Source organism: Ursus arctos, unplaced genomic scaffold, assembly GCF_023065955.2.
Source record: "Ursus arctos isolate Adak ecotype North America unplaced genomic scaffold, UrsArc2.0 scaffold_13, whole genome shotgun sequence".
Lineage (NCBI taxonomy): Eukaryota > Metazoa > Chordata > Mammalia > Carnivora > Ursidae > Ursus > Ursus arctos.
In genome coordinates, this window is record NW_026622797.1 from 49,598,975 (window position 1) to 49,613,714 (window position 14,740).

General features: G+C 37.5%; 1 protein-coding gene across 2 annotated transcripts in view; it reads right to left on the minus strand.

Moving 5' to 3' along the window:
* FIG4 (FIG4 phosphoinositide 5-phosphatase) overlaps positions 1-14,740 on the minus strand; it is a 122,848-nt gene that overhangs the window by 79,512 nt on the left and 28,596 nt on the right. For both annotated transcript variants that reach the window (XM_026511651.4, XM_044388823.3), the window contains exons 5-10: positions 13,966-14,016; positions 8,940-9,088; positions 5,592-5,720; positions 3,168-3,268; positions 1,758-1,920; positions 1,245-1,342 (exon numbers count right to left, since the gene is read on the minus strand). In XM_026511651.4, the coding sequence (XP_026367436.1) occupies positions 1,245-1,342; positions 1,758-1,920; positions 3,168-3,268; positions 5,592-5,720; positions 8,940-9,088; positions 13,966-14,016 (691 nt within the window). The remainder of the gene's footprint in view (positions 1-1,244; positions 1,343-1,757; positions 1,921-3,167; positions 3,269-5,591; positions 5,721-8,939; positions 9,089-13,965; positions 14,017-14,740) is intronic.

Sequence of the window (14,740 nt, forward strand, 5' to 3'; positions counted from 1 at the left end):
ACCAGACTCATCGACGCACCCTGCAAGGCTCTGCGTGGTCTGGCCATAGCTGTCTCTTCAGCCTTGTCCCACAACAGTACCCTCGTCATCTCTCTGGCCCTCATCGGCAGGACCCCTACCATATGGCCTTTCCTTCCTCAAACGCACCATATCCCCTCCTGACCCAGGGCCTTGGAACCTGCTATTCTGAATTGAATACTATTCTTTCTTTTCTTGGCCTAGTTAATGGCTCTTCCTTCAGTCTGAAGACTCATCACCTCCTCAGGGGAGACTTCTCTCCCGTTATGAGCTCTCATGGCACCATTTAGCCTGTGTTAATACCTCTGCATTCCTTCACCATCTCCTCCATTCGACTGCTAGCTCTGTGAAGGCATGAATTGTTTCTGTGACGGCCTTGGCACAAAGGAAACCTTCAAGAACACTCGTTAAATAATGAACTAAATGGACACAGGATTCCTTGTTTTTGTATTAAATTGAGTTACATTTATTAACCAGCCTCTCAGAATAATCCCAGCACTACTAAATTGTTGGCAACTGCTACAACCATAATATAACAAAACCCTTGCTTTTCCTGCTTTCAGGGTTTTCTTGGCTGTGGACTGAAATTCTTTCAGTGCACACAGTTACAACACTACAGATACAATTTATTATCTGGTCTCCCTGCTTGCCATCCTAGGCTGTTGACCCGAGGGCCTACTCATATACGAGAATGTTGACCAGACAGTGTACTCTCACAAGGAAACACAGAACTGAAAGGCCAAGCCACCACTTTGTCCACCTGGTTCTTGAACCACGGCAGCACCCCAATTTCTGAATCCAGCCTTTAGATCTTGCTACTGCATATTAACCTTCCCAAGAGATCTCTGGATTGTCAAGGAAATGGGCTCTATCAAGGCTAGGTTGTGGCTCTGTGATCCTCACGCTTCCTTCGCCAAGCTGTCCTGGAAACTAAGGCAGAATTTCACTCCTCTCCAGTTCACCCAAGGAAATCAGAAGACTGGCAGCATCACTTTCTTCCCTTGGAAACATACTGCTGCTTCTCCCAGGTACACGGGGAAGAGGCCATACAGAACCTAAGGCCAAAGGACGGTGGCTTAGACAGACACAGGGCTCCGTCCCAACATGCAAAGTCTATAACCTCTCCTCTGGGGAGAGGTAAAGCAGGCTTGTAAACCCCTTTGTGCTGAGGAAAAAATTTTCCAGGGTGACTGAATTTCATAACCAAACAGATGAGCACATCATACCTTCACTAAATTCAAGATGATGATGGGGGAGCCAAACCTCTGAAGCATCTGGTCGAAGTGAAGGGCAGCCACATGTGCAAACGGGTCTGCCTGATCCACTGAGGGGCACAAAAAGGATGAAGAAACACCAGGATGAAAATCATAAGGCAAGAATAAAAGAAGTATAGGGTTTTGTTTTCTTTTTTAATGTGTAAAGAAATGCAAGTCAACTAATCTAGTAGTTTCACTTCCCAAGTTCCTCTTGACCTTATCAGATACTCATTCTTCACGTATTTACTGAATCTGACTGATTCTTACATTTCTGAAGTAAAATACAATTTACTAGCAGCCAAAATGAAAGAAAAATGATAAAGTTACTGAATAAAACTAACAGAAGTCCTTCTTCTAAATTATCTACCTTCCAGTACTGAAACTTTGTTAGAATCTAAGAATTTATGGATTTCTGTGACAGGAGTTCATCAACTCAAAGTGTGGGTAAAGAAGAGGTACTATGAAAAAGACTGCTCCACGCACATGTGATAGGCGGTTTAGGCATCATCGTTGAGATGTCCTGAGACCAGTATAAAGGAACGGATCCTCTAACTTGGACATAAGAAGAATAACTTCCTGCAGTAAAAGACATCACAGAAGCATCACAGAGTATTTGTTCAGTCTCCACTTCATTTGCAACATCGCCCTGAAAAGAAAGGTGGCATTTGAAGTATTTTATGTTCTTAGAATTTTTTAATGGAAAAAATTTCCAAGTATACAATGAAATTATAATTCCCATTCTTAGAACATTTTAAAAGAGGTAAATGTTGATCAATATTCAATATGCACATTAGGAAAGGAAAACCATTAAAATGCAACAAAGAAAGGCAATTAAAAATAGCCAAGAATAGACTAGGAAAAAATCAAATTAAATAGCTAATAATACAAGTAGCAGACAGAGAACAGCTTGAGTGATATAAATGGCAGAGAGGGAGAGAAAAGGAAAACAATTACATGAAATTATACAGGAGGTTAGGAAGACCAGCGGAATATAAACCTTCAATTCTGAAGACCAGGGAGGAATGGAAGGACAAAAGAGTGAGATTCAAATAATGTCTGATGGACAGAAGGGAAAAAAAGGTCTTGAGTTAGCCTGACTTAGAAAAGTTAGAAGGATACGACAAAGAATAATTTTAGAGACATTAATCATGTCTGCTTGATTATCCGTGAAATATTCAAAAATAAGTAACATAGCAAAATTGTGATTTTTCTTAGAGACCCAGTTATAACTGTTTTCATTGTTGATATAATTTTAAGAACAATGTTGCTATTTTAACCCAGGATTAAAACCCAATGTCTCACTCAATCTGTCTACTCAACTGCACATCTGCGTAAGACTCAAGCTGTCTACTGCAAATAGAGATGAAACACTTGGAGGAGATGACATGACTGATGGCAGGATAGGACTTTTGTTGTGGTTATTTTCCAGGGCCGAGCAGAATAGGAGCCTGCCTGGAGCCAAACTAAAGCAGAGGCGAGGGGGGAAGGGGTTTCCATGCCTCGCTCTACTTTGTCTTCTCATCAAGGAGGTGTTTCCAAGGAGTGCTCCCCTCCACTTACTCCTCCGAGGGAGGTGCTTTGCTATTTTAGTCGCTACAATAAATACGTGCTACATTTATTCATATCTTACAGAAATGGCGCATCCTCCAAAACGAGACATGTCATAACTCCCCAAGGCAATGCAGAACTGGCTCTAAGACAGCTGATTTTTCAGAACCTCTTATACTAGTCACATTCCTCACAAGTTTCAGATACTCTGGAGCATTACTTATTCTCTTGATCATGTCCCAAACTAAGAAATGCTACTTTCTAGAATTCCACTTGGCTGCCTCTGTCAGCAGGGTGGATGTGAAAGGTTAAGACATCAGCAGTGCTGTCGCTTCTCCACCTTACCTCACAGTTTGCACCTCTCTTGAGGAAGCGGGTCCCGGCAAACTTACTGGATCTTCTCGCTATTAGAGTCACATAGACTGGTCGTCCATAGATCAACAGCTCTTAGAAGTCAAGTTAAAGCTATTTGAGCATTCACACTGAACTGTCGCACCACACCAAGAGAATCACTAGACCTTAAATATGCACTTAAATACATCTTGTCCAGAAGGTTAAGGAACACCAGAAAGTTCCACCCAAGAATGGAGCGGCACTGGGTCTAACTGTTCTTCCAAATTAGGCAGGTATTAAAGCAAAACAGGCCTCTCTAAGGAGTGGTTTCCGTGAATTTCAGAGGAAATGGTAAAAAGGTGTAGGGTGAGTGGCCAAGGGAGGACCTGGTCTCTCCTCATCACCAACTAAAGGATGTAAAAGGGCACAACTAATCCTTCCCTAGTCTTCAGAGATCATATACCTCTCAAAAAGAGCATATGTCACCTAACGGGGTTAGCAATGCATAATATCAAGCAATACATAATACTTAGGGAATGGAATAAGTATAATACTATAAAAGTCACCCAAATTTGTCATCGAAGTGCAAAAACTAAGCACTGTGAATTATTTAACTGATGTGCAGCTTATCGGTTGTTATATTTAGCTTTCTGAGCCCCAGTTCCATGTGCTGTAAAATGGTGTAAGTACCAGTAAAGTAACTAACTTTATGAGGTGGTTGGGAGGACTAGGTTAGGTAATGTGTGTAAACCAGGGCCTGTCCTATAGTAAATGCTGACTGTATAGCAATTTCTTTTATCATCATAAAGACTTCCAGAATTCATTAAATGCTTGATAACTAGGGAACTAGTTTCATCAAACTAATGAGCTTTAAAATTATAATCCATGGTGCTATTCGCTATTTTAAAAACACAAACATGTACTGTGCTTAATATATGCCTGGCCCTGAGTTAGCTCTTGACAATACAAAACAGTTTAGAACTACCTCTTGAAAAATGACTTCAGAAACTGTAGCACATTCTTTCTGGTGTCCTTGGTGGTGAAAACCTTGTGTTCTTTCCAGGTACATGTCACTTTTGGAAACAGAAAAGGTAATTCAGGGCCAAATCTCATTATTCAGTGAACAAACCAAGCAGATAATACTACTCACTGCTTGGAAATGATTACAAAGTAATGAGCCTGACTTGCAAGTGTAGCACATAAATCTCACTCATCCTCATTTTGAACTTCCTTTGTGTCTGCATCTAGCCTCTCTTCTCCCTCATTTGCCATAAAGAAGGCACCACCGGTCCTCTTTAGGACTAACCTCTCCAGCTATACCCCTTGATCCCACTCCTCCCAAATGTTCTAGTGCAAGAAAAAATATTAGTTATCGCATTTATCACATTAACCCACTTGATGATCTCAAAACAACCACTCCTTTCAAGTTTTCACCATAGGTCTTAAAAAACCTAAGACACAAGAAAGAACGTCAACTGGAAGACAAGCTAGGTGTACAAATGCCCTACATGATCTCAAAAGGGGACAGGAAAAAACTAAACACTACTCCTAGCAAGCATACACTGCCTCTCTAAGCCTCATAGCACTTTCTGGGAAGGTTTCCACCATAGCTAGAAATTAAATAAAAGGGGGGAAAAGTATTTATTAAAATTGAACTCAAAATCAGCTTAACCCAAGGTTCAACCTACATCTACTTAAGCTCTTACGTCCCTTTCCAATCCAGGACTTTATTACACTATGCCTGAACCACAGCAATCTTTTCCTAATTCATGCCCCCTGTTGTAGTCTCATTTTATTTAATCCAGCTTGAAAACAGCTGTCAACTCAACCTTTCTAAGTACTCCCCTCTACGTTACCCTCTTGAGAAAAACTTTCAAAAGTTCAGGCACCAAACCCAAAATGCTTACTTAGTCGGATCACCAAAGCAATCTGGTAACTAGCTATCTGACTCTCCACTACCCACTACATTGCACCTCCCAAGGATTTTACACCCAAGGCAGGAGAACACTCCCATGAACTGTTCTACCCCTACACTCATGGTGCTTTCCCCCCTATGAGCTTGCTCCCTGCTTCCTGCTAAGGTCTGACTTTTGTTTAGAGCTCAGGCCAAGCCTGACTTTTCCTATGAGCCTGCCCCATCCTCCCCACCTGTCAGTGATTCTGTTCCTCCTCTCAGGGATGAATACTTATTGTCTATATCACTTCCTATGCACATAGCATTTTCTTCCCTGTTGTTTATCTTTCTGTGTACATAAGAGACCTGTTCAAACGGTCTGCACTCCTCTTTGTATTTCCACTACCTGATATCATCAGTAAGTTTTCCTGCTGGGTGCACAGAGTGGTAATTAATAATCTTGTAATTCCTATACAGTCTTTTACCGATTGGTACAGCAGAACCTTAATAATATATACCTTAGTTTTTTTAAAAAAGGATACTTGACTGCCCACAGAACCCATGAATAATATACAACAGCCAGTCACGATGCACAGTATTTTTAATTATATCCAGAAGTTCACCGTTCCACACATACTTCATATAAGGCTCACTACAGATCCCAAATACACCTGAAAAATAAAAGTTGGTACCAGAAATATAAGGAAATTGGTCTATACTCATTTTTAAGTTCATAAGTTTTTGTTTTTAACTTCAAAATAAAATGTTTGATTAATAGCATTGCCATTTTCAGTGGATATAACTCATGTCATCACCCAGAACTCTGTGCTGATTCTGTACAAAGTAAAAGAATAAACACATTTTTCTGATTTGTGAGAGTTTTTAACCTAGGAGAAAAGTAAACAATAGGGACATTAAGGGACACATGGACAAATACATGACGAAGGCCGAGAGATAGCACTGGGTAGTGGCTGGAAGCATTGCTCTGGGGTCTGAGTGCCTGGGTCCAAATACCAGCCCTGCCTCTCAGCAGCAGAGTGACAGGTGTGACCAACCTCAGTGCCCATTTCCTTATCTGTACCTGTATCGTGGTTGTTGTAAAGACAGTAATGTTGGTAATGCACAGAAAGTGCTTCGAACAAGCCTGGTGCCTTACTGACACTTCCGTAAGTGGTACTTACTATCATATCAGGCTTTTTCTATATGAAGAAATTAATTTCATCAAACATGATTTCAGCATATCCAGATACATTTATTAAACATTAATGAGTTTTACAAAACTTCTATAAAGGGCAAAATGAGAAATAAGTATATTTATGATTATGGCTTAAAAGACTACAACAGTGGGACGCCTGGGTGGCTCAGTCGGTTGCATGTCCAAGTCTTTTTTTTTTTTTTTTGCATGTCCAACTCTTGATTTCAGCTCACATCACGGTCTCAGGGTCCTGAGATCAAGCCCCACACCAGGCTCTGAGCTCATTGGGGAGTCTGCTTGAGGATTTTTCTCCCTCTCCCTTTGTCTCTCCCCCTGTTCGGACCCATTCTCTCTCTCTAATAAAGAAATAAATTAAAAAAAAAAAAAAAGACTGCAACAGTTCTGGATAGCAGGCTATTTTTCTTCTCAAAACACGGTATGTTAAGAGTGTTTATATACTGTGACAAATACACTTGGTTTGATTCATAAAAACTGAACCTTCTCTGCCCTTCCAATGCTTTACACAGAGCACAAATAGTACACACTAGAACTAGAGTCCTGTCTTTGCCACTTACCAGTCTCTGTGACCTCTGGCAAGTTACTTAACATCTTCGAACCTCAATTTTCTGCACTGTAAAATAATGATACTACTATTCACCTCAGAGATATGTTCAGATTAAATAATACATGCAAAGTGACTAATATGCTGTCTGACATAGTAGAGACTTTTTAAAAAATGTATTATTTTCCTTTTCTACCTACCCCTATATCTTCTACCCTCACTCTGTTTCCTATCAGTTTCCCCCTGTGTAGTAGAAGAATAGTGCCTCCCCAAAGACGTTAAGCACCAGAACATGTGAATACTTTATGTTACATGGCAAGGAAGAATTAAATCTGCAGATGGAATTAAGGCTGTTAATTAGATGAGCTTGAGATGGGGAGAGTATTTTGAATTATCCAGGTGGGCCAAATGTAATCATGGATTATTACTTATAAGTGAAAGAGGAAAACAAGAATGTAAGTGTCACAGTGATGTGATGCAGGAAAAGCCTCGGCTGGCCATTGCTGACTTTGAACATGGAAGGGGCCCCAAGCCAGGGAATGTGGGCAGTCTCTAGAAGATGGAATGGCAAGAAAATGTACAGTCTCAAAAAAGGAACGCAGCCCTGCCCACACCCTAATTCTAGTTCACTGAGACCTATTTTGGACTTCTGACCTCTGTGACAGTAAATCTGTATAGCTTTAAGTTCCTAAGTTTGTGGTAATTGGTTATAGCAGCTATAAAAACCTAATACACAATGTTTTTCATATCCATCATATAGAATTGTTCCAGAGATAGTAAAAAATTAAGTGGTTTTTAGAGGCTTAATTCAGATTCCAGAACAAATATTCAAATTCAGATTTGGAATGACATACAGTGCAAATTTAATAATACTTTTAGCTTTTCTATTCCTAAGTGGGATATTTAGAAGAAATGATGCAAGCAAATATTCAGGCACACATTATCTTGACCTCCACCTGTCTCTAGCAGTATAGGTTACAATTTGGGAGTCTAAATCAGGGCAAATTTATGTGATCTTGATGTTCTCAGGTAGGGAGGGTGCACTGGCTTTGGCCTTAGCACAAGGGATAGTCAATCTAATAGATTAAGGGCAAGGCTACAGATGGCATCCAGTTTAAGTAACACTCTAAGTCTTCTTAGAGTGAACAAGAACCTCTGGCAAAATGCTAAGAGAGCACAGGCTCTTTTTGAGTGTTCTGCAAGGACAAACCTTCTGGAACTTTAGATTACATGCTAACTCTGCACTCACATCTTCATCACTATTATTCAGGTTGCACAGAGCAAGGTGCCCAAGACGTTATTGACTTACTATGTTTCCAAAGTATATCCAATTCAGCTAAACTGCTTTAAGTCTGAAATGATTCCTTTACAACATTCACTTTAGCAAGGCCTCTGGCATTAAAGTTCTAGATCAACCCAAAAGTCTAGGGATAAAGGTACCAATCCTGTTGTGTGACTGGTTCATTTATGATCTCCAGGATGACCCCCACACGTGGTCCTGCAGTGATCCTACAGTGGTCCTGACAGGAGCAAGGCCTATGAGGGACACCTGGGTCAAGCTGGGACCAATCAAAATAACAACCACCTCCAACCTGCTACATTGGTTCCTCGGCACATTGGCCATGAGATCTTAATCTCCACGTCTCAGTTTTCCACTTAGTCTTTATTTCTTTAAAAGTGGCATCATACCTACTGAGCAGTGTTTTTATAAGAATCAGAGATACTGCAGTAAATTTCTAGGACACAAGAGATAACCCATGGTGATTTTTTTCCAAAACTCTCTATGAAGGAAAATAAGGTGGTGGTGTGTATTCTCCGGTATTCAAAAAAACCAATTCTCCATTCAAACTTCACCAAAAGTCTAGACCTAAATGTATTTCATTAAAAATACATGAATATTTGCTAGGAAATGTCAGCATACAATTTTCTGGCTGGCCCACAAATGAAATCACATTGTGATTAACGATCTCTATAAAAATGAATTGGTCAAGTTTATATATCCAAAACAACCTCATATAAGGACACGGAGCAATAAGGGACAGGGAAATATGAAGGAAATGTGAGCTAATTTAATGAGATGCCATTTCACGGATGCCATATTAACCTACATTAGACGTGCTGAAAACCACCTACCGCTTCCACCCTGTGTAATTAATCCTTCATCTTCAAAGATGTCGAAACTCTCCTGGCGAGGCTGAGTAGTTTCTGACTTTAACATCTCCAGGGGCATTCGCAAGACAGTGAGATTATACTGAAGTGAGTGGGACAAATCATAGCTGTAACTGAGAACATAACTGAAACTTAATAAGAATTATAAAAGCAAAACCTATTTCAGTCTTGGCTCCTATATGGAATTAAAAACTGTGAACTCCATTAGCACCTGTTCAACTACTTGCAAGCAAAGCTATTCAAATAAACACTGTAAAACACAGTAAACCATGAACAGTAATTAGAAACTTAAAAATCACTGCATCCTCAAAAAAATTAAAAATAGAAATATTATACAATCCAGTAATTCCAGTTCTAGGTATTTACCTAATGAAAACAAAAACACTAATTTGAAAAGATATATGCACCCCTATGTTTATTGCAGCATATCTACAATAGCCAAGATATGGATATCGAAGCAACCTAAGATATGGATATGGAAGCAACCTAAGTGTTCACTGATAGATGAATGGATAAAGAAGATGTGGTACATCTATACAATGGAATATTACTCAGCCATTAAAAAAATGAGCTCTTGCCATTTGCGACAACATAGACGGACCTAAAGGGCATTACACTAACTGATATAAGTCAGACAGAGAAAGACAAATACTGTATCATTTCACTTATATGTGGAATCTAAAAAACAACACAAACAAACAAACAAAAACAGAAACGGACTCACAAATACAGAGAACTGGTGGTTGCCAGAAGGGAGGGGATGGGCAAAACAGGTGAAGGAGATTAAGGGGTACAAACTTCCAGCTATAAAATAAGTCACAGTGATGAAAAGTATAGTACAGGGAATATAATCAATAATATTGTAATAATGTTGTATGATGACAGATGACTATACTTACCATTGTGAGCACAGAGAAATATATAGAATTGTTAATTCACTATGTTGTACACCTGAAACTAATATAATATTGTATGCCTACTATGTTGCAATTAAAAAAATTATTGCATGACTTAAGCATTTGCACAACTGGAAATATACAATACAATGAGAATGACCAACATTCACTGACTTGCAATGTGCACTGTTTGTTTCACTGTGAAATCATTCTAACTTCACAGTCTTGTGCAAAGGGGTCACACTCTCATACATATCTGAATGGAGTTCCACAGATGTTACAATATCCATAACATCCAATAATGCATGGTCTGTACTCTAGTTTACGTACGAACAAAAATAATTCTATTAATTATCAGTGGTAGTACCATAACCAACTTCACAACAAAACATGAATAAGTAATTAATATAAGCCATTATGATAAAACATGTTTTAGGAGAGTAACAGCCATCCAAAAAGTTCTAACAGTCTTTCCAAATAAAATTTGGCCTTGAGGACAAAAGAAACCCATTTTACAATCCTGATTACACATAATAATTTTTAAAGTATCTCTAGTTATACATTTTAGCACAGAATTTCAGAAGGTATCTAGAATTCTTTAGATTTACATAAATTCATAAAGTATTTTAGTAATATTTTAAGGTGGTGACAATTTTGCCTGGAGACTCACATATTATTTCAATTATTATTTCTTCTTTAATTTATTCATATAATTTGATTGAAATTGATTTGTTTCATCTGTGAAATTCAATTTTACCATATTTGCTAGATGGAGTCATTAATTTTACTAGCATCTGATCTCAGGGATAAAAGTTGTATTAAGACGTTGATTTTTCAATCACATTTACAATAACATCAAAAAAATAAAATACTTAGGAATAAATTTAACCAAGGAGGAGAAGATCTTATACTGAAAATGATAAGTTATTGATGAAATAAACAGACACAAATAAATGGAAAGATACCTCATGTTCCTAGAGCAGAAGAATTAATATTGTTTAAATGTCCATACTACCCAAAGCCATCCATAGATCCTATCAAAATTTCAATGACATTTTCCACAGAAATAGAAAAAACAATCCTAAAATTTGTATGGAACAATAAAAGACCTCTAACAGCCAAAGCAAGCTTAAGAAAGAACAAAGATGGAAGCATCAAACTTTCAGATTTCAAACTTTTTTACAAAGTTACAGCATTCAAAGTAGCATGGCATAAAAACAGACACATAAATCAGTGGAACAGAGCTGAAAGCCCAGAAATAAACCCATGTATACAGAGTCAGCTATCTGACAAAGGAGCCAAGAAGACACATAGGGAAAGGATAATCTCTTCAATAAATAGTGCTGGGAAAACTGGATACCCATACACAAAGGATGAATTGGACCCTTTTCTTACACCATTCACAAAAATTAACTCGAGATGGATTAAAGACATATATAAGACCAAAAACTATGCAACTACTAGAAGAAGACAAAGGGGAAAGGCTCTTTGACATTGGTTTTAGCAAAGATTTTATGGATATGACACCGAAAACACAAGCAACAAAAGCAAAAATAAACAAGTGGGACAACAACAAACTCAAAAGCTTCTGCACAGAAAAAAAAAATCAACAAAATAAAAAGGCAACCTATGTAATGGGAGAAAATATTTACAAACCATCTGTTAGGGGTTAATATCCAAAATACATAAGGAACTCATAAAACTCAAGAGCAAAACAAAACAAACAAAAACCCCCAAAAATCCAATTAAAAATGGGCAAAGGACCTGAATAGACATTTTTCCAAAGAAAATGGCCAACAGATATGTGAAAAAATGTTCAACATCCCAACAAGGAAATGCAAATTAAAGCCACAATGAGATAGCAACCCATACCTCCTACAATGGCCATTATCAAAAAGACAAGAGACAAGTGTTGGCTAAGCTGTGGAGAAAAAGGAACCCGTGTACACTGTTGGTGGGAATGAAAATTGGTGCAGCCAGTACAGAAAACAGTATGGAGGTTCCTAAAAAAATTAAAAATACAACTACCATATGATCCAGCAATCCCAGTTCTGAGTATATAGCCAAAAGAAATGAAATCACCATCTTGAAGAGATATCTGCAGGCCCATGTTGACTGCAAGCATTATTCACAATAGCCAAGACATGGAAACATCCTAAGAGTCCAGCAATGGATGAATGGATATAGGATATTAGTCAACCATAAAAAAAGAAGGAAATCCTGCTATTTGCAACAACATGGATGGAATTTGAGGGCAGTATGCTAAGTGAAATAAGTCTGATTATTTACATATGTTCTTCACTTCCATGCAGAACCTAAAAAAGCCAAAGTCATAGAAATAGAAAGTAGAATGGCAGTTGCCAGGGGCTGGGGCATGGGTAAAGGGTAGGGTGGGAAAAATGGGAAGATGTTGGTTGCATGGTACAAACTCCCAGCTATAAGAAAATAAGATCTGGGAATCTAATGCATAGCATGGTAACTGTAATTAACATTAATGAATTATAACTTGAAATCTGTTGAGAGTACATCTTGAAGGTTTTTACCACACACACACACACACACACACACACACACACACACACACACACACAATTATGTGAGGGGATGGAAATATTGACTAACCTTATTGTGGTAATCATGTCACAAGACATATGTGTATCTAATCATCACACTGTACACGTTAAAGATGTTATATGTCAATAATATCTCAACAGGTGATGGGGGGAGAAGGATGTTGATTTTTAACTTTTAAAAATCAATTTTTCCTAGTTAGAATAATTGCTTTATTCCAGCCTAATCTTAAGAATGTAGTATATCCTTTTTAAAGCTTACCTATTAGACACAAAAACTATAACCAACATACTTTTACTTCTGGGATGACTTGATCCCAGAGCTCAGTATGGGGATGCAAACAAGTTGAAATGATGGAGAAGACAGTACCACCAAGTTTCAGTGACAACTTACAGATGCTGTAAACATAAAATTAAGCAATAAAGACAGAAAAGCAGATGACTTAGATAAACACAATGGAAATATACATTCGATAAACATTTGTGGACGTGAAAATTCTTTCTTTAGGAACCCTTTACTAGACTACTGTTAAAATAATGAACTTCCTTCAGTTTTACATCAATGAAGACATAACCCATTCTATATAGTAAACATGTTTATCTTCATTTCACAGATAAATAAGTAGTTAACTGTACAAACAATTCAAAAATAAATTTAAAATAATGCAAAGTACCCCATCAGTGCATAGCACCAATAGCTAGAACACTCTAAGCCTTTGTTTGGTCCTTGGAACTCAAGTCCTTTTTGGTACATACTATTTTGTGTTCTCCCCTTTAAGTCTGGATATTACAGCTGACGGAATTTTCCAATCAGCACAATAACTGCATCTCCTAGGCCTACATATTGGTCACATCGGCGGTGGTATAATACTCTATCACAATGCTGTCTTAGAATTTACTTGCCCATCATCCAATTACTGGTACTTGAGTTGTCCCTGCATTGGCTAGATTGCTGGTTTGGGACTATCATAAATAGAGAAGCTATAAATGTCTCTTCATATGTAGGAATTAATATTTTCTCTCCTAATTTATTTTCTTAGGATATGTTTTCATAAATACTTTATGCCACATTCCTCTTCAAGAAAACTATTAATTTATGAGACCATTAGTGGTATGTATGGTGGTATTGCACCAATTCTTCCTATTATGAATTTATTTTTACCTAATTTTGCTAGATTGTTAACTAAAACAATCTGTGTAATTGTTATAACTCTGTATTAGAAACTGAATGCAAATTTCATTTTTGTAATTAAAAATTACAAAATAAGAATATTTCATTAAAATCCCACCTAAAACAAAGATGAGTTTTATAGTGAGAATAATTCCCCTGTAATTTGTCCATTCAATATTCAAACATCAAATTTTTAAAAGGAAGAAATACCTTTATCTTTACGTTTTTAGATGAAATCATTTGGCTGATAAAAAAAAATAGAGGTACCATTGTGTCTGATTCTATTTCTCCATCCTGGAAAATAATATAAACATTTAAGTGACTGACAGGAGAAAAACTAAGTTCAAACTTACCTAAAGTAAAAATTGCTAGATAGGTCCACATTTTGAAAGATTCGTAGATACCTAGAAAAAAACCCAAAGCATATTACATTCATACAATACTACTATTTTTTCATAGCTTGACATAGGCGTTTATATTTGTAAATGCTCTCAGTAAAACTGAGGAATTCAGGGGCTCCTGCCTGGCTCAGTTGGTAGAGCATGCAACTTATGCTCTCGGGGTTGAGTTCAAGCTCCATGTTGAGTATAGAGACCACTAAAAAATAGAATATTAAAAACAAAAACAAAAACCCTGAGGAATTCAATCCAGAACTGCAGCAGGGATTTCATCTGAAGCAATTTCTAAGTCTGTTGATTGTTCCTTCAGAGTCTCTTGACTTTACAGTTTGATCATTTCCTCATCATTGATTATGCCAGAGATGGAAAGTTATGAACTTACATGAGTGGGGAACTTAGACTCGGAGCAAGACAGAAGTAAACACTGTTCTTGTTTTTACGATTATGTGTTTTGTAAATGCTGTGAGGTTGGAGAGAGAAGAGTAACATGGCATAGAGAGAGAAGAGTAACAAAAAACAAGCAAAAAATGTTTGCAAAGACCATAATTTTAAGTTGTAAAGTTTTGCAACTGAAAAAAAAGTACAGAATAAAATATCTGCATATCTACCCCTCAGGATTAATAAATGTTAGCACGTTTAGCACAGTCTTTATAGTTTTTAAAGACTTTGATCACAAATGACAATTGAATTTGTCAAATATATTTTCTACAAATATTAAGATGATCATAAT